We start from the raw sequence: 22,929 nt of genomic DNA, 5'->3' as shown, positions 1-22,929 counted from the left end.
AGGTGGTTCCTGGCAACGTAGCGCAAGGAGGTACGTAGCCTGGTGGGAGATGTGGGGAGGAAGAATTGGGGTGGGGTGGGGGGGGGGTGGGGGGTGGATCAGATGTGGTCCTCGATGGGGAAGACGAGGCGGGTGCCGCGGCTCAGCAGCTCCTGCTCCCGGGAGTCCAGCTCGCGCTCTAGGGCCTCCTCCGACGTGCTGCCGCTGCGCTTCCCGTTGGAGCTCCAGCTGGAGCTGCCGGCCGCGTCAGCCGACGCCCCGTTGGACGTGATGGCCGTGTCGCCGTAGGTCAGCGTCAGGTCACCGTCGTTCAGGATCAGGTCAGAGTCCTTGTCCCGCAGCTGCTCGTGGTTCTTATGGAGGAGGAACATGGTAATTAAGACATATATACAAACACACATTACATACATACCTTGTGCAGTACAGGACAGGCAGACAGGCGGACATTAACAGTACAAAGACTTGTAACCATGGATTCACAGGAATACAAGGCACCGCTGTTTAGTTCCTGTGATATCGCAATATAAAAATAAAGATAAGATAAAGATACTTTATTTATCCCCAAAGGGAAATTCCAGTGTTGCAGCAGCAATGACAAATGTGCATAACACGCATAGTGAAAGGTAAAGCTTAAAAGTGGAAGTTAAATGTAATAAAATTCAAATAAGTCAAATAAAATAAAAATGTGCCTTGTGCATTGCCATTCAGAGGAGGAGTTTCCTCTCCTGGCAAAGAGTAAAAGCAATATAAACACAAGAAAGTACAAAAAAGACAAGACGGTGACCAGAGCTACTGCAACAGGCTGCCACCAGCGCAGCACCACCTACGTCACCAAAATCAAATAAAAAATACAATTTAATATCAATAAAAACACAGTTTAAATCAAATCAAGTCTAACCACAGAAATGTGCATTCGATTTAAATCAAACATAAAGTGTCCATAGAGATATTTAACAATGGCTCCGGCTGCAAAATGTAATTTTATTAATTCTTTATTAAATCTACATTGAAGCATGTGAATGTGTCTGCACTCTCACAACACTTGTCAAACTACAGCAGGAGCTTCACGCAGCTGTAATTGGGTTTCAGTGGCTGAAAATCGATCTGCGGCTCTTGTCCCCGGGGAAACAAATCTAAGCACATGATGAGTTTGCGCCGGGTCAACACAGGGATTACTCTGATGGACGGATCAAACCGAATAATCACGATTACATAACACCTCACTGTCTCCACATTCACATGAAAGAGAGAAAGAGCAAACGGACGAACAGCCAAATCGGAACAAGTCTGTCAAGTTATTTTGTAATTAATATTTATTTATTTTAAATGGTGACGACATTATCACCGTTTAAATGTGTTCATTTAATAACAATAAATCTGAATGGTTCAATTCGATTTTATATATATATATATATATATATATATATATATATATATATATATATATATACACACACATTTTTTTTTCTATTCTTTTATTTTTTTCAAACATAAACACTTTATTTAATCTGTATAACAAAACACTGAGCAGTCCTTATGTGAACAGATTATGTAAATACATTGCAAGACTGACAGTCTATTCATAGTCCAATCATAGAGAAAAATATTAGAAGTACATTAAGAAAACACAAAGAATATACTATTTACAATGCTAAAAATTGTAAATCCTCTTTAAAGTTGAGACCACAGTCTCTGCTCTCTGCTCTCAGCCAGCGGCCACTATGAAAGCAGAGTAAAAAAGCCAAATGTCAAATAAAACTCCATGTGATGGCGTTTCAAAACGCAATGAATGCAGGAAGTGGGCTAAAAGAAATCCCAGTGTGACCTCCCTGTCAATAGATGTTTTCTGTTCTTAATATATCGGTACGCAATGTCTTTCGGAACAGTCAATGTCATTGAGGTGGGAATGAAAGGACCTTCAGTGTCATCCAAACACAAAAATCGCTTTTTGTGCTTCCATGTTCCCCTCTCTCGCCAGCAGCCTTGGCTCTTTGTCCATTTTCAACAGCTATTCAAAAATGACAACAATGCTGTTCAAAACGTCATCTCAGTTTTTAGAAATAACGCCGCGTGAAACGAGAGAAAAAGCAAACGCCGGGGGATGGCTGAAAACTGTTGACAGATCAGGACTACCGGGGAAATTCAAAGCCTGGATATACCTGCATGGCATCCTACCTCGGATACTGTGGCCTCTGCTGGTGTATGAATCCCACTGTCAACAGTCGAGGGGTTTGAGAGGAGGATTAGCCATCACCTCCGTAGGTGGTTGGGATTGCCAAGAAGCCTGAGCAGCATTGCCCTGTATGGCAACAGTAATAAACTGACACTCCCCTGCATTGATGTGAGGACCGGAAGGAAGTGGCGGGCACTGGAAGCAGTGGACCAGGAGGAATCACGTCTACGCCACAGAGCGCTGTTGGGATCTGTGGCTGTTGGCAGAGCAGGACTGGGCAGCATACCAACCACCAACTACATCAAGGCAAAGGGTAAAGAGAGGCGGGGCTTGGTCCAAAAAGAAGTGAGAGCTGGGGTCGAGGAGCTGCGTGGGAGCCAGATGGTGGGAATGAGGCAGCAGGGTGCATGGACCAGGTGGGAACAGGTAGTGGATCGCAAGGTCACATGGTCTGAGTTGTGGAAGGCTGAACCCTTCCGCATCAAGTTCCTCGTTCAATCCGTGTACGATGTTCTGCCCAGCCCGTCTAACCTCTTCTGTTGGGGCAAGGTAGGCTCATCATCATGTCCCTTGTGCCAAGGAAGAGGAACTCTGGAGCACATCCTCAGTGCTTGTCCTAAAGCTTTGGGAGAGGGCCGGTACCGCTAGCGACACAACCAAGTGCTGAAGGTAATCGCTGAGTTCATCTGTAGCGCCATCGACCAGAGCAAGCGTCTCCCACCATCAAAACGAGAAATCTCATTCTTGAGAGCGGGACAACATCCAAACCTGCGCCCAAAAGCCCAGGCAGGTCTTCTTGGGTCAGCTCGCGACTGGCAAATGAGGGTGGACCTGGAAACCCAACTCAAATTCCCTGAAGCCATCGTAGAGACCACCCTTCGCCCGGACATTTTGCTGTTCTTGGAAACATCCAAACAAGTGGTCATGTTGGAGCTCACAGTGCCTTGGGAGGAGCGAATGGAAGAGGCCAACGAAAGGAAGAGGGAGAAATATGCAGAGCTGGTGGAAAGGTGCTGCAGACAGGGGTGGCGTGCAAAGTGTTTGCCCATCGAGGTGGGAGGCAGGGGCTTTGCGAGCAAGTCCTTGTGCAAAGCCTATAGTCTCCTGGGCATCACTGGTGTGTGCAAAAGAAAGGCCATCGGCAGAGTGTCAGAGGCAGCAGAGAAAGCCTCTAGATGGCTGTGGATCAGAAGGGACAAGCCGTGGATGAATGCTTCTTGGACACAGGCCGGGAACAGATCACTTCTGGTCGGGTCGTTCGGGTGAGGGTGTCTGAAGTTGAAAGACCCGAAACACCCTATGATCCCAGGTACTATCTACTAAACAGAGAGACCGTGGAGCTACAGATGGAGCGGGGGGACACAAGACGCTTGTGGGAGGGGCTGCGGACAATAACAAACTACAAGAGCAGCTCCTGCCCAGCCACGAGTGTGGACGCCTCCCTAGCCAACAAACTGAACTCTTTTTATGAGGGGTTCGAGTCTGGCAACAGCACCGCTAGCTCGCCGGCTAATTGGAGTTACACCGCTGGGAATGAGTGCGCACTCTCAGTGTCCGTGCACGAGGTCAGGAGGGCTTTGATGCGGGTAAACACCAGGAAAGCTGCGGGGCCAGATGGCATATCTGGGTGAGTACTGAAGACCTGTGCTAACCAGCTAGCTCCGGTGTTCACTACAATATTCAACATCTCCCTGGCTGATTCAGTGGTCCCGTCCTGCTTCAAGAGGTCCACCGTCGTTCTTGTCCTGAAGATCGCCTCTCCTGCCTGCCTGAATGACTACCGTCCAGGGCCCTCACCTCGGTGGTCGTGAAGTGTTTCGAGAGGCTGATTAAGTATTATATCTGCGCCTCCCTCCCCCGCACCTTGGACCCGTTGCAGGTTGCGTACCGGCAGAACAGATCCACGGATGACTGGTCTCCCAGGTACTGCACACCACGCTCACGCATCTGGATGGCCAGAAGGGGGCCTATGTAAGAATGCTGTTCATCGATTACACTTCGGCTTTCGACACCATAGTCCCCACCAGACTGGCTGTCAAGCTGAAGGAGCTCGGACTGAATACTTCGCTGTGTGCCTGGATCCTGGACTTCCTCACAGCCCACCCCCAGGTGGTCAGGGTGGGGACTGTGTGGCCAGGTCCCGCTCCAACACCATCATCAAGTTTGCTGATGACACCGTTGTCGTGGGCCTGATCACCGACTGTGACGAGAAGGCCTACCGCAAGGAGGTGGCTGACCTGTCACTCTGGTGCCAGGACAACAGCCTCCACCTGAACGTCAGCAAAACAAAGGAGCTGATTGTGGACCTTAGGCGAGGATCATAATCGAGGACGCACGCGCCCTTGGTGATTAATGGGACTTCTGTTGACAGGGTGAGCAGCTTCAAATATCTGGGAGTCCACATCACAGAGGACTTAACATGGACTTTACAAACAGACACTCTGGTTAGAAAGGCGAGGCAGCGTCTTTACCACCTCAGGCAGCTGAGGAAATTCCGGGTCTCATGAGGATCCTCAAGTCCTTCTACTCTGGAGCAGTGGAGAGCATCCTGACAGGCAACATCACTGCCTGGTTTGGCAACTGTACTGCTCAGGACAGGGTGCCGAGGGTGGTGCGTTCAGCTGAACGTACCACTGGAACTACCCTCCCCCCCTTGCAGGAGTTATACACCAGGAGGTGTAGTAGCAGAGCCCGTAGGATCATGAAGGATCCTCATCACCCCAACAACGGACTGTTTCAGCTGCTGCGGTCAGGCAAGCGCCTCCGCAGTCACACAGCGAGAACAGAAAGACTGAGACAGAGTTTTTTCTCGCACACCATTAGAACTGTCAATGCTGACCTCACCAGAGGTCCTCACTGAGCCACACACATAGGCTCCACTACCCTACTGTACGATATGTGGCATACTGTACTGCATACTGTGTCACTGCTCAGGGTTGTTTGTGATGCTGTATTGCTGCGCCGTACTGTTGAATACTGTGCTGTATTATCCCAAACACTACCTCACTCTATTCACATTCCACTTTAATGCACATATCTGTATATACATAATTGCCTATTCCAAATACATAAGCATATTCCCTCTATCTATTCCATTTTATTTCATTTTGTTTTATTTTATTCTATATATTTTTATTTTATTCTGTAAGTATTCGACTTACTGTATTACGTTTTAGGAGTCAGTTAGTTGGTCTATTAGAAATAAAATTTTCCGAGGACATATTGTGTGTTATCACCGGGTGCATTTCATTACATTTCACTGCATATACACTACTCACAAAAAGTTAGGGATATTTGGCTTTCGGGTGAAATTTGTGGAATATGTAAAAAGTTCACGCTACAGTGATATTATATCATGAAATAAGGGCATTTAAGTCGAAGCATGCAATGATGATTTCCTCATCTCAAACAATGTACTGAAATAAAAGCCAACAACAGTGGTGGGTACACCACAACAAAAAATGTCAATGTCTCAATAACTTATCATGTGCCCTCTAGCATCAATTACAGCTTGACAACGACGTCTCATGCTGTTCACGAGTCGACTTATTGTCTGCTGAGGCCTGGCCCCCCACTCTTCTTGAAGGGTGGCCCTCAGGTCATTGAGGTTCTGGGGCACAGAGTTATGAGCCTCTACACAGCAACTCAGCTGATCCCATAGGTCTTCTATGGGATTCAGGTCTGGAGATGGAGTGCAGGCCACTCCATTTGAGGTACCCCAGTCTCCAGCAGCCATTCCCTAATTACATTACATTTACATTTAGCAGACGCTTTTATCCAAAGCGACTTACAATTGTTCAAACACCGACGGACGCAGCCATCAGGAGCAATTAGGGGTTAAGTGTCTTGCTCAAGGACACTACAGCATGCTAGCAGGAGGTGCCTGGAATCCAGCAACCTTTAGATCACTAGACCACCAGCTCTACCGCCTGAGCTACCATCCTCCTGATGATGCGACCTCGATGAGCTGGAGCATTGTCGTCCATGAAGATGAAATGAGGCCTGTGTTGTTCATGCAGGGGCACAATGACTGGATTAATGATGTTATTCAGGTAGTATGGCTTGTCACTGTACCATTCACAAAGTGTAGGGCAGTTCTGTATTAACTAGACACACCTGCCCACACTGTCACACTTTAACACCACCACCACCAAAGGCTCGTCTGGTGACAATAGTGGCTGATGCATAGTGCTCTCCTTGACTTCTCCAACATCATTGGCAGCGATCATTTCTGCTCAACGTGATTGGACTTTCATCAGAGAACAGCACTGAGGCCCACTGGTCCCTCGTCCGGCGTAAATGCTCCCTGGCCCATGCAAGACGATGATGTCTGTGCCTGGTGGTGTGGTCAGGTGCTCTTGCAGTTCGTCTAGCACGCAGACCACGCTGATGGAAAGAGTTTTGAATGGTCTGACGTGACACTTGGGTCCCTCTCACCTCCCTTAAATGTGCCTGGAGTTGAGTAGCATTCATCATCCATGTTCACAATGAAGCGGTCATCAGTGTGGGATGTGGCCAAAGGACGTCCACTTTCTATGCCTTTCTGTGACTCTTCCAGTCTCTCTGTATCTCTGTTGCAACTTGCTGATGACACTCTGTGACACTCTAAGCTCAGTGGCCACTTCCCTCTGAGAACATCCTGTTTGAAGCCTTGCAATGGCGGGGTACTGTTGATCAATTGTTCAGTGTCATCTTGGTCTCATGATGTCAAAATGTGAACAGCATGATGAAGTGGACTGTTTAAATACCAATTCTAATTGAACCAGGAAATCTATTGGTCTATTCATGGATCAAACACCTGTTGTGAATTTTGCCGTTCAGCTCCTTGTTAGAGAACAACAAGTTGTGCAAAAAGTACTGAAACATTGAACAATTGGACATGTGCATTCAAAAGTTTAGAGAAGGTCAAATTAAGTTCACCTGTAAAGGTTATAGTGCATTTTAGGTTCATCCTGAAATTTCACCTGAAAGCCGAATATCCCTAACTTTTTGTGAGTAGTGTATGTATTAAAAGTATGTATATGTATGTGACGAATAAACCTCTTGAATCTTGAATCTGAATCTTTCACTAAGGATGTGTCCAAGTGCATCATGGGATGTATTTTACTATCTATCATGATAATGGATTGCCAAAAGAATGTTTGCTGTTAAAAATCTGGATAAACTAAGACTAACAAGGAAATTCTAAGAATGTCAAGTACTTTCAAGAAAGTTCTTATTATTTGTACTTGTTTTGGCCACACAATGTGAATTTTCTTATGTCATTATTATTATCATTATTAATATTAGGGATTCAGACGGTGTGTGTGTGTGTGTGTGTGTGTGTGTGTGTGTGTGTGTGTGCGTGTGTGCGTGTGCATGTGTATGTGTGTGTGTGTGTGTGTGTGTGTGTGTGTTCGTGTGTGTGTGTTACCTCGTAGGCCTGGGGGCTGGTCAGGCAGTGGGCCAGTGGTCCACAGCAGCTCGGCAACGTGGTGGTGAGCGGCGGGCCGCTGTGTGTCAAGATGGGCTTCAGGTAACTGGGCAGCTATTTAAGGAAACCTTGAAGAATTTCCTGAAGGAAATTGTGATTAAGGGGAAAAAAAAAAACCCAAAAACATATGGGCCTACCTAGATTGCATGATTCAAAGTCATTCCCCATTGTTTTTTGTGATATCATTTCATTTCCCAAGTAGCCAATAATAAGGATAGGATTCTACATTATTCTTTGATGTGTTGTTTTAGGTGAGCACATCCCACATCCTGTATCAATAAAGACATATAAACAGAATGTGAGGACCCAAATCCAAACACAGGTGACGCTCTGTAGAAGGGGCGTGTTTGGTTAAAGGCTAAACATCATACCCTTGGTAGTTTGAGGTGTGGTACCAGTGGATTTCTTGTATCAGGTTTTGGATATATCCCCCAAAAAAATCCTGCTCTAAAGTAGGATGTTTGGGTCGTAGTAAAGGGTTTAATAGAGGAGCGTTTCGGAATCTGACACGCTAAACGAATAGAATTACCAAATAAACTGAAAAGACATCAGAAATTGGGCTGAAAATGAAACTAGAGAACTCCCACTCGCACAGGAAGAAAGGCAGCCAGCTCCGTGAAGAGCAGAATGTTGAAGCGAAACCAAACCATGGGCCGAGGGGCTGCAGTAGAACTGCCGTCTCACCCCTCGAGTCTGTGTTTAAGGTCCATAGTCTGATAACCAGAGGCAAAGAGTCTCACACGCCCGCAGCCCAGATCAGCCGTGTGTATTAATGTTTACATCACCCTCCCCCTGGCCAGGGGGGGGGGTTACGAGGCGCTGCTCTCAGCTGCGCGCGGCACGTGTCTCCGCAGAGAGAAGGTCCCCGCGGTGAATCACAGCTTTCCACCTCCACACCAGTGAGACAAACAGCCACACGAGGAACTGATGGTTCAGCTGTGATCGAGTGGGAGGAAGACTTGAAAACAAAAAGAGGAAAAAAAATAAAACACGAGCCCTTCACCGAGATGGAAAAAAAATAAATAAATAAAAAGTAATCCTGCATATGAGAGACATTGGCGTGCTTCAGAACAATACATTTAATAATGGCTGACATGCGTGCGTTCTCTGGTCTGGTACCAGAAAAGGATACTTGTGATCAAAGGTGTACCACAGCCTGAAGAGCCAGGCGCTCTCCTGCTTGGTTCTGCTCTGTCCCTCAGCCTGTGTCCCGTCCTGGAGAAACACATTGAGGAGCTTTAGTTGATACAGAGTGTGTGTGTGTGTGTGTGTGTGTGTGTGTGTGTGTGTGTGTGTGTGTGTGTGTGTGTGTGTGTGTGTGTGTATTATAGTATCTTATATTTCTTCCCATTCATCCAAACTGACTGCACCAGCTGGAATCCTGAGAAACCAAGTGTTGTTTGCCTTAACAATACCCCCCCTGTGATGGCAGCGTGGACCACCCAGAAGCCGACACACACTCACTGTGGAAAACTACTTAGCACCGGTTAAATAACAGGATGGAGAGGACGATGACACACACGACAGGGCAGCGGTAAAAAGTCCCCGTTGGCATTTTTTATAGTTCTTTGGTAAACTCAACCGTCTGATTAGTGAGTTCATCCGACAAACATACCCCGCCCCCCACCCCCACACCGCACCCGCACCCAGCCCCACCCAGCAGGGCAGCAGGGCTGAACCTGAACTCATAGCAGGTGGGAAGGAAATTCTAGCCTTCTGAGCCATGTGGGACACTGGGAGGCCCACGCAGAGATTAACAAATAGGACCAGGACTGTAAAGGATTTTTTTTCATAATAAAGTGAATAACTTGAGCAGAATAAATATTTTACTTCAGAGTAATAAGGACAGGAGTCTTTGAAACTCTCACCCCGTGGAGGACCTGGAAGTTGTCTACAGAAGGCTGCAAGTCTTGATCTGGGTCCACTCCAACCCTGCAACAGCAGAAGAAGAAACAACCAGAGGAATGGAGATGTGTACGTACGGTGGAAGGAGGCATAAGGAGATAAGCGGATATACATTTTGGGACTAAGAAGCACTTGGAAACGCCAGCGCAACAGAGCTTGATCCTTGCAGTAATAAGCGGGTCAAAATGCCAAACACATTATTTTCACAGATATTTCTCTAGATTGTGCTGGTTCACTCCGAGCAGAAAGACCTTTGAGCGTGCGCACGTTGTTTTTTTTCTTTTTACTTCATTATTAATGATTAACATAATGAAAATAAAAAATATTTTTAAATGAGCAAGCACGTTAAGTACGTACTCCAAAGGTGGAGTTACTGCAGTTATCACAGTTGGACATTGAGCTAAAATGAACTCTTAATTCAGAGACAAATTCACATGGACATAGAACAATGTACAATGGATCCAAGATATCAGGTTTGAATATAAAAACCCTGTGGCCAGTTCACTATATTGTTAAACTAATATGCATTATGAGGAGTCATCTCCATACAGACAATATAACTTTATTAATCCCTGGGGAAAATTAAGGAAATTCAGGTTAGCAATTTAGCTTTTGTTCCACCCTCAATCATTTCTTTCTGTATTTCTAAAGAGATACAACCGCAGAAGCTTCCACCAGTTTGCCGGAAGGGAAAAGTAGCGCATGGTCTTCCCCCTCCCTGTCACAGGTCCAAGAGCCTCCAAGTGCTCTCTTTGTGCCTCTCCTGGCATTCCACAGAGCTGCTTCACGGGGTGGGAAGAAAGGGAGAGGGTGGGAAGTGTGCCCCCTCCTCACAAAGTGCTGGGGGTCGGGGCGGGGGGGTGGAGGTTGTATGGAGGCTCGGAAGACCCGGCAAAACAAATGAGGTGCAAAGCCTGCTGGGCTTTGCCTCAGGAAGGATCTGGGAGGGGAACGGCCCTCTGACAACACCTACTGGTAGTGGCAGGGCAGAAAGGATCAGAGATCAGCACCGCTTTTCCCCTGACTAAATAGGCCAGACAAATGCACAAGTACTGTACATGTTATTTAAACTGTTCAGGCCATTCCAAGACATTCTCCCAATATCTTATACAGTCTGTGTTCTTGAGAATGTTTATATACATATACTGTATATTTACATAGAAGATGAGGGGAAATCTAATGGTTCAAATCTTGAGATTTTTCTGTGCAGACTTAAAAAATACCTTCCTTTCACATTCCTTTTATTCTTGCTTGTGTTTTTTCAGATCAATTCACAGTACTGTGCTGTGCAGCTTCCCAGAGAACAGTGTGTGATTTGTCCTTCACACTGCGGTGCTAAAATCTGGAGGGCAGTCCATTGGAACACAAGAGAAACAGGCTCAGCCTGTCACATTCATTCTCCACATTGGCACCAATTGGCAGATCCTTCTTTCCCCTGCTGCTGCAACATCCCAACGTCCCTTGGGGAAACTTCTGTCTAATCTTGTTTTGAATGATCGCAGAGACCAGTCTGAACCTGGACGCTCACTCAGCCATTGCACCCGCGCTGATAGACGCCCAACTTGCCCCCTGACAGCACCAGAGCAGTGAACAAAACGGTGAAAGGCACGAGTAGAATTAGAACAAATTCATCCCGCTATCACATACAGGAGGAGAGGGTTTTTTATTTATTGTTTTATTATTCATTATTGTTTGGGTTTTTTTTGTCTGTTTTTAAACATCAATTTAGATACAGCACCGGATGCATTGCCACATGTCATAGTCTGTTTCTGCAATGCTTTGTAATCCCCAACGCTGTCATTTGGGAGCAAAAGTGCACTTAATGGATAATGAAAAACGGAGGAACAGAGACGTGCTTTTACGACAGCAGCCGTGTTTATCCATATACAGCACAATGAAAAATCTGCGGGAACATTCTATCACACCCATTCAGCATTTTAGGAAATACCGTGCGGACTTCGATTCAAACCTAAAACTCAAGGTTTTAGAGGGATTGCCATCTCTCTCCCAACTGGGTTGACAGGCTGAACCGAGCCTCGCTCCGTGCTTCCTGGACGGCTGCACCACCAACACACTGAGACACAGCGCGGGCCTGATTCCCAGGATGCTTAAAACAACCCCGAATAATACTCAACTGCACACAGGCCAATTCCAAAATTCCATTCTCCCGACCACCTCTCCACCTGCTGCTGCTTTTTTGTTCTGGGTTTTTTTGTTTTGTTTTGTTGGCTGGTAAGCTGAAGGGTAGATGTGCTACCAGAATACAAATGAATTTCATTTGATTCCTAAATAAAATGTAAAAAAAAATTAAAGATAAAAATAAAAATAAAAATGTATAGGATTAAAGTGTTATTTCCCGTGATAAATAATGGCATATGCTAACTGATTTCTCCACGGTGAGATTCTTTTGTGACTTAATACGACCTATTCAATTAATAAGATTTATATTATAATAATAGCCTTTCATAACATCTCCTAACATTACGGCAAATGTGATAAATTTGTGTGCACACTCTCAAGATGTTGGGATCCTAGCACGACTGGGATACCAGCACGACTGGTATCTTACTGCGATGGCCTACATGTCCTGGTTACCATGGCGATGAGTTCATGAGGAGATTTTGGCAACCCCCCAAAATGCCAACAAACACAATAGCTACTGCTCAGTCAAGGCAGCATTACTCATATTAAACTGAGCCCTTTAGCCCAGGCAGCTGCTGTCATACACATAATCCGCTTTATCTCGATAAATAGCAGCTCTGGATGCGCCCTGGTCAGACCAAAATGATAGAGGCCGCACTCACAACAGACATGCACCCCTTTGAGCAAAGCTCTAAAGAGCAAGTTTGGCCCCGCAAAACAATTCCGCTGAGTGCCGTCTCCACCCAAGGGACACTTTATGCCATCGGAGTTAAGCCATAAACAATTACTTTGCTATCGATCTGACATGTGGGCTCTGGCGAAGTATCTCTGGTCGAGAAATGACCAATGAGCTCGCTGTTTTCAACACCAACGCAAAGAGGAAAGACAGTTCTCATAGACTGGAGTGGAGATCTCTTGCCCCATCTCCTGGACGAATCTAAACCCAGAATAAATCCACCAACATGCTTTGCGGAGTCCGTCTATGTTGTGAAGGAAATGTCTCCTTCACTTGAATGAATCCAGTGGAAACGTACAGACACAAGCAGCATGTTTACAACAACCTCCGACCCAAAAGACCCAAAAGGAGCATTGTCAAAAATCCGAAAGCCGCAGATTGGAAGCGAAAGTGCTGGTACCTGATGTGCAGCCAGGACAGCATGGGGGTGGTCCCGCCACCAAACACCCAGACCGTGAAGAAGACGACCAGCAGCGTCGTGGTGAACATCATCTGGCGGGCGTAGGTGGCCGTGTCCCGGATGGCCAAGGCAAACGCCATCGCTCCGCGCAGGCCTGCAATGGCATGTTCATCGGTACATGTACGTTTACAGTTCATCTTTGAGGTTTATTGCCATTCTGGTTATGGTTTTATTTTCTGAGGTTTATTTTTTTTTATTTTTTAGGCTTATATTTTATGTTCATCATTAGGTTTATTGTATATTACAATTGTTTCTTTAACTTAGGTTCGTCTTTCTGGTTAACTGTTAGGTCTATTTAATTACTTATTGTATTACTAATATGACAAAAAAATCAGGTTTATTTTTTGTGACATTTTTTTATTTTACCTTTATTATAAATTTAGGTTATATTTGTTGTTTATTGTTAGGTTTAGTCTATAATATATATTAAATTATATTATTATACATTATTGTGTAGTGTCATATTTTCACTTTTTCCCTTGTATTGCCCTACTGTGTGTTTCACTCCATTGCTTTATTAATATTGCCTATTTTTGGATTTGAACCGCCGTGACACTTGTAACAATCATTACATTATGTCATTTAGCAGACGCTTTTTTCCAAAGCAATTTACGATAAGTACATTTTGTTTATAGTTGTTAAACCAACTGTAAACCAGTCACAGCTTGCTAAACCTTCGCTAGGAATAAAGGAATAAGAAGCATTAGTAGAGTTTGAGGTCCAATCCAACCAAATCTGTCTGTAGCAGCACACACACGCACGCACGCACGCACACACACACACACACACACACACACACACACACACACACACACACACACACACACACACACACACACACACACACACACACACACACACACACACACACACACACACACACACACACACACACGCGTACAGTTGGTTTAACAGCCCGCCATACCCGCAAACATCATCATGTGTTGGAAGTTTCCTTTGATCTTGTGCCTACGACCGAGATTTAGGAGGAAGGAGAGTGGATAGATGTTGGAAGCTCTTCCAATGAAGATGGCGATCTGACAAACAGGGCTTGGTCAAGGATTAGACTCTTGGTGAATAACGGGTTAATTATTAGCCTATTATCACTTTATCATGTAAACTGCAGTAGAAACAACGTGTGTTTTTATGTTTTGTTTATCCGTGTTGACCCCTGCGCCAAGAGGTATTCAGAGCAGGGATTCAGCAGCAGGGATTTAAGGGGACCTTGACTTAAGACTTAAGTGCTAAATCAATCTTCGGTCCGGGAGGTTGTCACAGAGCAGAACTGCAGCCTGCGCAGGGCCACGGTGACGTGGCAGCGGCACTCCACGTTCTCGACCAGAATCGCGAGTTAATGACGGAGCTTTTCCTCTCGATGGAAAAAAAAAGGATACAAAGGCCCCCACGATAAAGATGGGGCTGAAGACGTGGTTCTGGAAGGTGAACAGAGCCAGTCCCATGTAGGAGAAAATGAAGTTCTCAGCCAGGAAGTGCAGAACCTCAAACAGCTGCACAGAACAGAGAAGAAGATCGTTACGTTTGACAATACTTTTGAGAATGTGGGAGAAAAATAACATAATCTGAAGAAGAAGCCTTGCGTTTAATCATCATGAGGAAAACGTCTCATAAAGTCTAAAAAGGGATTTAAACCGACTAAATAAGGAGAGCTTCTCAGCCCTAAATTAAAAGGACATCATAGCATGCAGTGGTCCTGGTGTGTGTGTGTGTGTGTGTGTGTGTGTGTGTGTGTGTGTGTGTGTGTGTGTGTGTGTGTGTGTGTGTGTGTGTGTGTGTGTGTGTGTGTGTGCGTGTGTGTGAGAGAGAGATTTTCTCTCTGGGATTTTAGCAGTTTCTTGTTTGTTCTCATGTAATTCATAAACTATTTTGAGAAGGGGTGTGCTCTGCGTATGCGTCCTTCCTTTGGCGGACCCCCCTCTCAGGGAAACAAAGCAGTCGCTGCAGGAGGGGCGTTCGCAGATCACGGCACCATCTGGCCACTGTTACCGACGCCCCATGCCTATGATGACGGGGCTACGACTCCCGGAAATGAAGTCGCTGGAAGGGGAACCGGAGGGGGGTGTTCATCGGCGCCGCTACCTGCTTGGTGCGCTTTGTGGACTCTTCGGAAAGGTTGTTGTAGGTGTAGTGGGCTTGTGTGATCCCACAGAACAGAACGGCCACGACTCCTGTAAAGCACGCAAAACACACACAGATATATTATGCGCGTGGAACGGCGTTCATTTTAATTACAGAGAGCTGACTGAAATTCACACACATCAAAAGATGAACTTGCCTTGTCTGTTAATTATTCCCATTTAAACCCACTGCTCAACAACCACATTATCTGTATTGGTGTCATGGATAGGCCCGTTACGGTCTTGTAATTTAGGTTGACGATTAATTGTCATATAAAGAATTGCAATCAAAAATGTAATTGTCTTTTCTGTTTAATTTATGACACTACAATAGTGGCATAAAATCGAACTACGAATAATAATATATAATTATATAACGCAATATAATAATTTAATATAATGCAGGTCTGGTTTACCCATTGCAGGAGAACCATGAAGATAAAAAAAAAACATGTAATCAGTTAAAATCAATTAGCTTCAACTCAACCGACGGAAAGTCACCGAATTCCAGATTTATTTATTGCGACATTGGTTTAGAATTCCCCTTAAATTGATATGGCAATATGTGATAGTGTAATCTGAGGATTTTAGAAAAAAATGCCATCAGGTGATTACATAATGAATTGGCTCTTGTCACTGACAGATGTAGAATGTACAGTTTGGAGGGTTTTTTTGTTTGTTTTTTTCCATCTCTCAGATTTGAACCCAAACCAGCCGTCTGACCTGTGAACCCGCAGGCCTCGGCCAGCAGGAATGTGCTCCAGGACATGAGGAAGAACAGTGCCGTCTCCAGCAGCGGGAAGCAGTGCAGTTTGGTGAACTTGGTGACGTGAGAGTTGGGTTAAGGAAATAACATTTTTAAAACTCTTATCTCAAAAAAATAGATAAATCACTCATACGCCGGCATTCAAAGACACGGTGACCCTGACAGACACATATTTGGTCTACGAGCGGGGAAGGATATGAGGGCAGTAACCACCCCGGTAACTGCGCCCATTGCGAAGGAGCCACTGAAGATCCCGAGGAAAACCCCGACTGACTTGAAAAACGCTGAGGCGTCAAACATGTGCGTGTTGGCTCCGCTGGGCTGGTAGGCCACGATAGACCTGAAGAGACAGTTCAAAAAATGATTTTACGTCATAATTACTCCAATTCAAAATATAATAAGGTGGCCAAATGTATATGTTTTGTTTTTTTTAAGTCTGAGAGATGATTTCTGAAAAGTATACAGTAGGGGGAGGTAGTGCACCATCTCTCTCATTTGGACCGGAGGAATATTTGTAACCCCAAACACAGCGTTCAATCTCAGTGTAGAATTTCAACATGGCAGGGAAAGAACAGTGGATTCAAGCCCCTACCCCTCGCCCCCCACATCTCGCAGGATTAAAGTTGAAGTGGGTTTTGAAGGGAGTGTTACTCACGAGGAAAGCACAATGGCGACCGCATCGTTCATGACGCTCTCTCCAAACAGCAGAGCGTAGAGGTCCACGTCTGCGTGGAGCTCATTGAAGATGGCCAGCACCGTCACTGCAGGCAGGCAGACACACACACACACACACACACACACACACACACACACACACACACACACACACACACACACACACACACACACACACACACACACACACACACACACACACACACACACACACACACACACACACACACACACAGATCAGCTTTTTACTCTTTCTTTGGAATGCACAGATCTCTCTCTTTCCCATTTTCTTTAAGTTAAACTGCGGTACCCGGGTCCGTAGCGGAGATGATCGCTCCGAAGAAGAGGCAGTCGGTGTAGTAGAACTTGTCGGTGAGCTGCCCGACCACCTGCATCAGCTTGACCACGCCATACATCAGGTTCCTGGGAGGACGACAGGCGTGACATTCCGTGTCGTTTTATGATCAAACTGCGGATAACTCCCGCTGCGAGACCCCGGTCCAATTGAAAAAAAATAAATTAAAAAAAAAAAGACTCACCCAATAACGAAGCATGAGATGGCGGTTCCCAGAAAGGCATATGTTATGATGGAGCCCAGATTTCTGAAGAAGTGTCTCTGGTAAAAAAGATGCAGAGAGGAGACATGTTTTGAATAAATAAAATAAAAACATAAATTAAAACAATCTTTGTCATCAACATTTATTTTTCTATTCAATGGTTTTCTTAATGTCTTTGGTTTCAGTAAATGATCCAGCCTCTACAATTAAACTATTCAGGTCCCATTAGGTCACCGCAGGCCACCAGCGGCCAGATAACTCCCGCTTGAACGCTGGAAAAACGCAAACAGCGTCAAAGATGTTTGAAGTTAGAAAAACAAACAGCAACTCTCTGCGATGTCACAAAACAGAAAAGCTTCTCAGATGACATTGGTTTCAGAGCTGCTGCCCACGGTGTTTATCCTCAGTAGAAAAAAAAAAAAAAAAAATGTTGAAACCTTTCAAGGCAAATAAACATCATTGAGATTTCATACTGTGGTCATCTCCCACTGCCGTCCACGTCAAAGTCCACAGTACATAATGTGGACACTGTGGCTGAAAGCCTCCATGTTTGTTACGACGAGTGAAACTTAAAAAAAAAAACTCTCTATCCGAAACTTGGTTGACTGGAAAATAAAAATAAGTCACCGTTTTTTTTTTTGTTTTTTTTTTGACTAAAAAGTAATATTTATCAGATTTATCAGCTGCTGTACACTGTGCCCTTCCATCTTCACATGTCACAAGTTCACCATTGTCCAAAGTAATCATTTAAACTGAAATTATGCCCCCCTTAAGCAATTTTTAGTCATCAGATGCTCTACCACATTTGAAAAAGGGCTCACTTTAAGGACAGCACACCGAAGACGTTAAATCGGCTGCAACTGTGAATTCTAATGCAGAAACTGTAGGAAACTAAATGTTTTTACGTGTCATATTGGAGATTAAACAAACAATATAATGAGGAACCAAGGACAAAAAAAAAATAAAAAAAGATTCTGGCCACTAAGGAATGCTACAAAAAAACAAACCAAAAGTGCTTGGTACACAAAAATGAACAGGAAAACTACGCGTGTTGTCAATGTCAGCCGTTTTGTGGATGCCGGGGCAACATCAGAGAGGAAGCAAAAGACATCTGGTGTGGACGACTTCCTCTAAAAAAAAAAAAAAAAAAAAAAGGGGGCCTTTTATTCTCGGACAACGCCGAGTTCTCGCTCAGTCTGGGCCAATGAGAGATTTTCTTTCCTTTTTTTTTTTTCCACCATCTGGCCAATAAAACAGCCTTTTGTGGCAGCGCATGGACCCACCTGCAACCGCTACCAGCTCAAGTTACCGTTCATCCACCAGCCTTTGTCCCACATTTAAGCATCCCACTTTAAGCATTAACGTATGTGGCGTTTGCAAATCCTGCATCGACAATGTTGACTCCAAAACACGTCCCTTTACCTTTTTCAGACTGTATCCGGCGTGGAAGATGATAGGAGGTAGTAATATGTTGAAGAATACTTCAGGATCGAACGTGACCTGTTAATTAGGATGCATTACATAAGACAGCATGTTATTAAGCCCGGGAGGGGAATTCAGGCAAAAAAAACAGTGCAGTTGAGAAAGAGATACAAAGAATTAAGAAATAACACATAATGTACACATCTATCTACACAAGTTAACATGAAGCAGCACTATGCTGCCTCACTATAATACATGTGGGTGTTGTGCGATTGAGAACAGCGTGCGAAATTTGGGTTAAATGGGTTCATTGCGGGGTTTAAACTGAGGCCCACTCGGTACCTTGCGTAGCATGTCATTCTGCTCCACGTTGTTAATCTCGTGAGAGTTGATCTCCCCTTTGAGCGTGTACTCGAAGAACTTCCCGCTGACGTTGAGCAGCAGGGTGCTGGCGGGCCCCGTCTTCAGGACGCAGCTCGGCGGGGTCTTGTTGTGGTAGCTGGTGGCAGGGATGCCATAGCGCAGGATCACGCCCACAAGCAGGCCTGAGGAAGGAGGGAATTGGGAAATGAAATGAGAGGAGGGGATTCAATTTTCATACGTTAAGCAAAAGTAATCATCATCATCATGTAGGTTTGACTGTACACTTTTGTTCCATTTTGTTTGATGTTCAAACCCATTGGGCTATATGGAAGAATGTATCGACGTGACAATCAGTAATAAAATCTATAATCTCTCATATACGGTTCTATACAGTATATAACAAAATCCAAGTATGAATTCCACATCCCTTAAATATCCAACTGCAGTGCATTGTATGTAACTACATTCTAATGTAAACATAGTGAGACTCAAACTGTACTTTTTCAATTAAACCCCACTCAGGTATTTTAGACCTCCAGCAATTAGCAATTTTAGGGCATTTCTTCCAAAAGTCATTCATTTATACTACAAAATTATATACCATCACATTTAAATATTAGTAATTTCATGCAAGTACGCCACTGACAGATAAATCATATTAATTAATGATGCAGCAGCGGATCCTGACAACACGGTCCTGTTCATTGTCGGGCTTTTATAAAAGAATAGTTAACATACTGTGATATTATACTGGGTCTTTTAACCACGTCAATGATTCGAAAATAAAAATCTATAGTCATCCAAAACTACCACAAAAACAGACAGACAGGTTGGTCAATGACTCGGAGCCAAGGTTGTTTTTCATCAAATCTGTTTTGCTTAGGATCAGAGAGTGAACACAAATAATGCTTTTAATGGAAAGCATTTTGAGTCTTGTGTTGTGCGCGAAAGGTGCTATACAAAGAAGCTTTATTATTATTTTCTTCTTCATTTCCCATTTTAAACCCCACAGATATTAGTTTTGAGGAATAGAATAGGTTACATGTGGGCCTTTATGAGGGGTGAAATGAATGCACCAAAGAAAAAAAAAAAAAGAGACATTACCAACACTTTTGCCACCTTTGAACACATTCTCACAAGTGATCAAATAAAATAAATGAAAGGCAAAGACCATTTACAACACACGTACAACATTAACGTCAATTTTAACTCGGGCTTCACACGGTATTTTCTACCGGATTCAAAGACCTGCTGGCACTTCGAAGATACCGATCGTGACTCGGTAAGAACGGTTTTTTTGGGGGGGGGGGGGCAGCCTGTTCCCTGCAATCAACCTGAAAACGTCAACATGTTTCCGAGGCCTCACTCCTTCAGGAGCGTGGAGCGTTTGAGGGCTGCCTCCGTCCTTCACGCTGGTGTGCCCTGAGGACGGAGCATTCTTCGGCGCGTTGCACTCTCACCTCAAATGACCTGTGGCCTACACGTCAGACATAGTTGTCGAAAGGGAAAGGTTTAAAAAAAAAAAAAAAAAAAAAATTTGTAATTAAAAACTAACGTCATCACCTTGCTAAACTCACTCTGATAGCGAGCCCGACAAGCCCATCTTGGCAGATGGCGTTCTGCAGTTGAGTGTGTTGGCGTAACAGCAACAGAACGGAGTTTCCCGAAAATTCCACGAGGAGAAAATCATATCAACCCACTCTGTGCGTTGCAATATGTCCAGGCATCTTGGGTCTGATAACAGATAATATGATATAAAAATGGAATTTCGTAAGCAAAGAACAACCGGATTTATTGACAAGAGGATAAATTGTGTTTCGGTTTTACTGGGGCTGAAATAAAATGTAGGTCTGATATGATTCACGGGCGTTCGGGGTGCTCTTATATAAGACCAGGACGATGGAAGTGTTTGGTTAAAGTGCAAATCCATTAAGTTGTCTGTCTGTGGGTGGATTACACTATTATATCCCAGAATCCAATCCATTCAAAACTACAAGTTTGTTTTTTTTCCCCAACAATATCTGGTTTTACCCTGAACTTCGCCCTGAGGCGGTCACATTTCTGGAAAGTATGCCTTCTTCTGATCCACTAATTAGCATTCCTGCCGGGAAAAGCGGACCCCCACTACCCGACAGGAAACAGCTTAATAAGAGGAGCCCATGCCTAAGCAGTTACCCTGAACGTCTACTTTATCGTAGAGCGCCTGCTAAACAAAGCATAAACTATGGGGGTTTTTTTTAAACAAAACAATCACGGGGATTACCACTTTTCAGTGATATTTTGAGTATCACGTAGACTTTCACTTTCTGCGCGTCAGCGCTTCCTTGCCGTTGTAGACTAGGTACCAGATGTGGCGGACCCCGCCACCCAACAGCGAAAACAGCACATTAGAGGAGCACATGCATACGCAATTACATTGAATGGCTGGTTTCTAGCAAAGTGCCAGCTAAATAAAGTATGAAATATGAAATTTGTTTTTGAGGGTATCTCAAATGGCGCATTTCGGACCAATTACCATGCCAGGGCGCATGTCTGGGTCGTACCATAATGTACCATCATATGACCAAGGAGGCGGCGGTGGTGGTGGTGGTGGTTCGGGGGGGGGCGGCTCCGTCTCACCGTATATCATGGCTAATCCCGTTTCGTGGAGGAAACGCACTCTCCGGTGCTTGAAGAGCCAGATAGTGAGGATCGTCAGGGTGAGCAGGAGGATGAACGTCAGCAGGTTGACGCTGTCCTGGCGGTGACTTTCTTCGGCTTCTTTCTCGGTGGCGAGTTCCTCGTTGCCATCGTCCTGAGCCCTGATCCCGCCGACGGAGAGCAGCAGCAGCGGCAGCAGCGGCGGCAGCAGCGGCGGCGGCGGCGGCAGCTGAGAGAGAGCCGACATCATCGCGGTTCCGGATCCACGGACTGTCCGGCTCTGGCGGTGTCCCTGTGCGGTGTCCGCGAGGCTGTGTGCCGCCTCTCTACACCATGGTGGTACCTACACTGCGCAAGGTGGACGATGACTGGAAAACACTTTAATGCCCAAGAAACCCACAGAGTTCAACCTTTTAAAGGTACACCGCACCATAAAACGGGAAGACTCGCTGCTGCACTGCCCCGCCGGAGGAAATGAATTACATGTTAATTATCAGATAAAAAAAATGATCGGCTAATTTATTCTGTTAGTTGCAATGTAAAATAAATATTTAATAATACAACATAATACATGACATACGAATATAATTTATTTTTTGATCATCTCGCTCACTGCATCTTACTTGTGGCCAATAAAGCATCTTGAATCTCGATTCTTGACATCTTGGATAAGTAAAGATTAAATAAAAAACGCTATCAATCCCGGGGAGAAATTCAGGTGTTACAGCAGCAGTAGTTGACAGAACAATGTTAGTAAAACATAGATATTAAAAATGCATTAAAATATAGTATAAGTAAAGCTGACTACGTTAACACGTAAGCCCAATATGAGCAGATGGAAAAGTGCCACAGTAAAGACATTGTACTGTAGGTATAGAATGGAATATACACAACAAATACTTTTTTGAAAGACTTTCAAAATATAATTTCGCCATCAACCTATTTAGTAGGCCTACTGATTGCTTTGGACAATGCTCAAACACATTGGCCATGTAAGTAATTAAAAAATATATATCTATAATATATAAGTGTGTGTGTGTGTGTGTGTGTGTGTGTGTGTGTGTGTGTGTGTGTGTGTGTGTGTGTGTGTGTGTCTTCTCTGTCATGACTGTTAGGAATGAAAATTTTAATAAATCCAAAATAGTCACATTGTTTATCATGTGCATAACTCATGGAAAGTTATGTGATGTAATGCATGATGGAGCTTACTCACTAAGCACTGAATGATAAACACATTGCCAAACTGGTACCTAGAGAAACATTTGGCCTACGGAGACATCTATACCAAAACCATGCGCAAATTATATCCATCTTGATGTACTTACAACTTCATTACTTTGTAGAAAAGGTGATAAGGTCCACTTGACTTTTGTATTTTTGTGTTTCTCGAGGAAAATGTCTTTAGAGCAAGATGTTTCTGAAAAGATGTGGGTTCCACATGTTAACATCACATTTTTCTTTAACTTTCAGGTGACTATAACA

General features: G+C 44.5%; 1 protein-coding gene across 1 annotated transcript; it reads right to left on the bottom strand.

The window, feature by feature from the left end:
* Positions 1–11: 11 nt before the first annotated feature.
* On the bottom strand, positions 12–21,904 carry slc9a7 (solute carrier family 9 member 7). The gene is made up of 16 exons (XM_080007287.1): positions 21,427–21,904; positions 18,787–18,989; positions 18,445–18,522; positions 17,005–17,081; positions 16,776–16,888; positions 16,446–16,551; positions 15,989–16,130; positions 15,748–15,853; positions 14,987–15,075; positions 14,284–14,397; positions 13,815–13,926; positions 12,830–12,983; positions 9,515–9,578; positions 8,779–8,861; positions 7,587–7,692; positions 12–353 (listed from the first exon to the last, which is right to left on the bottom strand). The coding sequence occupies exons 1-16, from the start codon at positions 21,695–21,697 to the stop codon at positions 99–101; spliced, it is 2,073 nt and encodes a 690-aa protein (XP_079863413.1). The 5' UTR covers positions 21,698–21,904; the 3' UTR covers positions 12–98.
* Between the last annotated feature and the right edge of the window lie 1,025 nt (positions 21,905–22,929).

This window comes from Zeus faber, assembly GCF_960531495.2.
Source record: "Zeus faber genome assembly, chromosome: 1".
Taxonomy (NCBI): Eukaryota; Metazoa; Chordata; class Actinopteri; order Zeiformes; family Zeidae; genus Zeus; species Zeus faber.
The sequence above is the reverse complement of the archived record's forward strand: the minus strand, read 5'-3'. Positions and strand labels throughout refer to the sequence as shown.

Excerpts from the sequence above, each read along its gene's own strand:
- slc9a7 (XM_080007287.1), bottom strand. The coding sequence starts at position 21,697 with ATGATGTCGGCTCTCTCTCAGCTGCCGCCGCCGCCGCCGCTGCTGCCG. Across the intron at positions 16,889-17,004 it reads ATCTCATGCTTCGTTATTGG|GAACCTGATGTATGGCGTGG; the intron begins GTGAGTCTTTTT and ends TCGTCCTCCCAG. Across the intron at positions 354-7,586 it reads CCAGCCCCCAGGCCTACGAG|AACCACGAGCAGCTGCGGGA; the intron begins GTAACACACACA and ends CTCCTCCATAAG.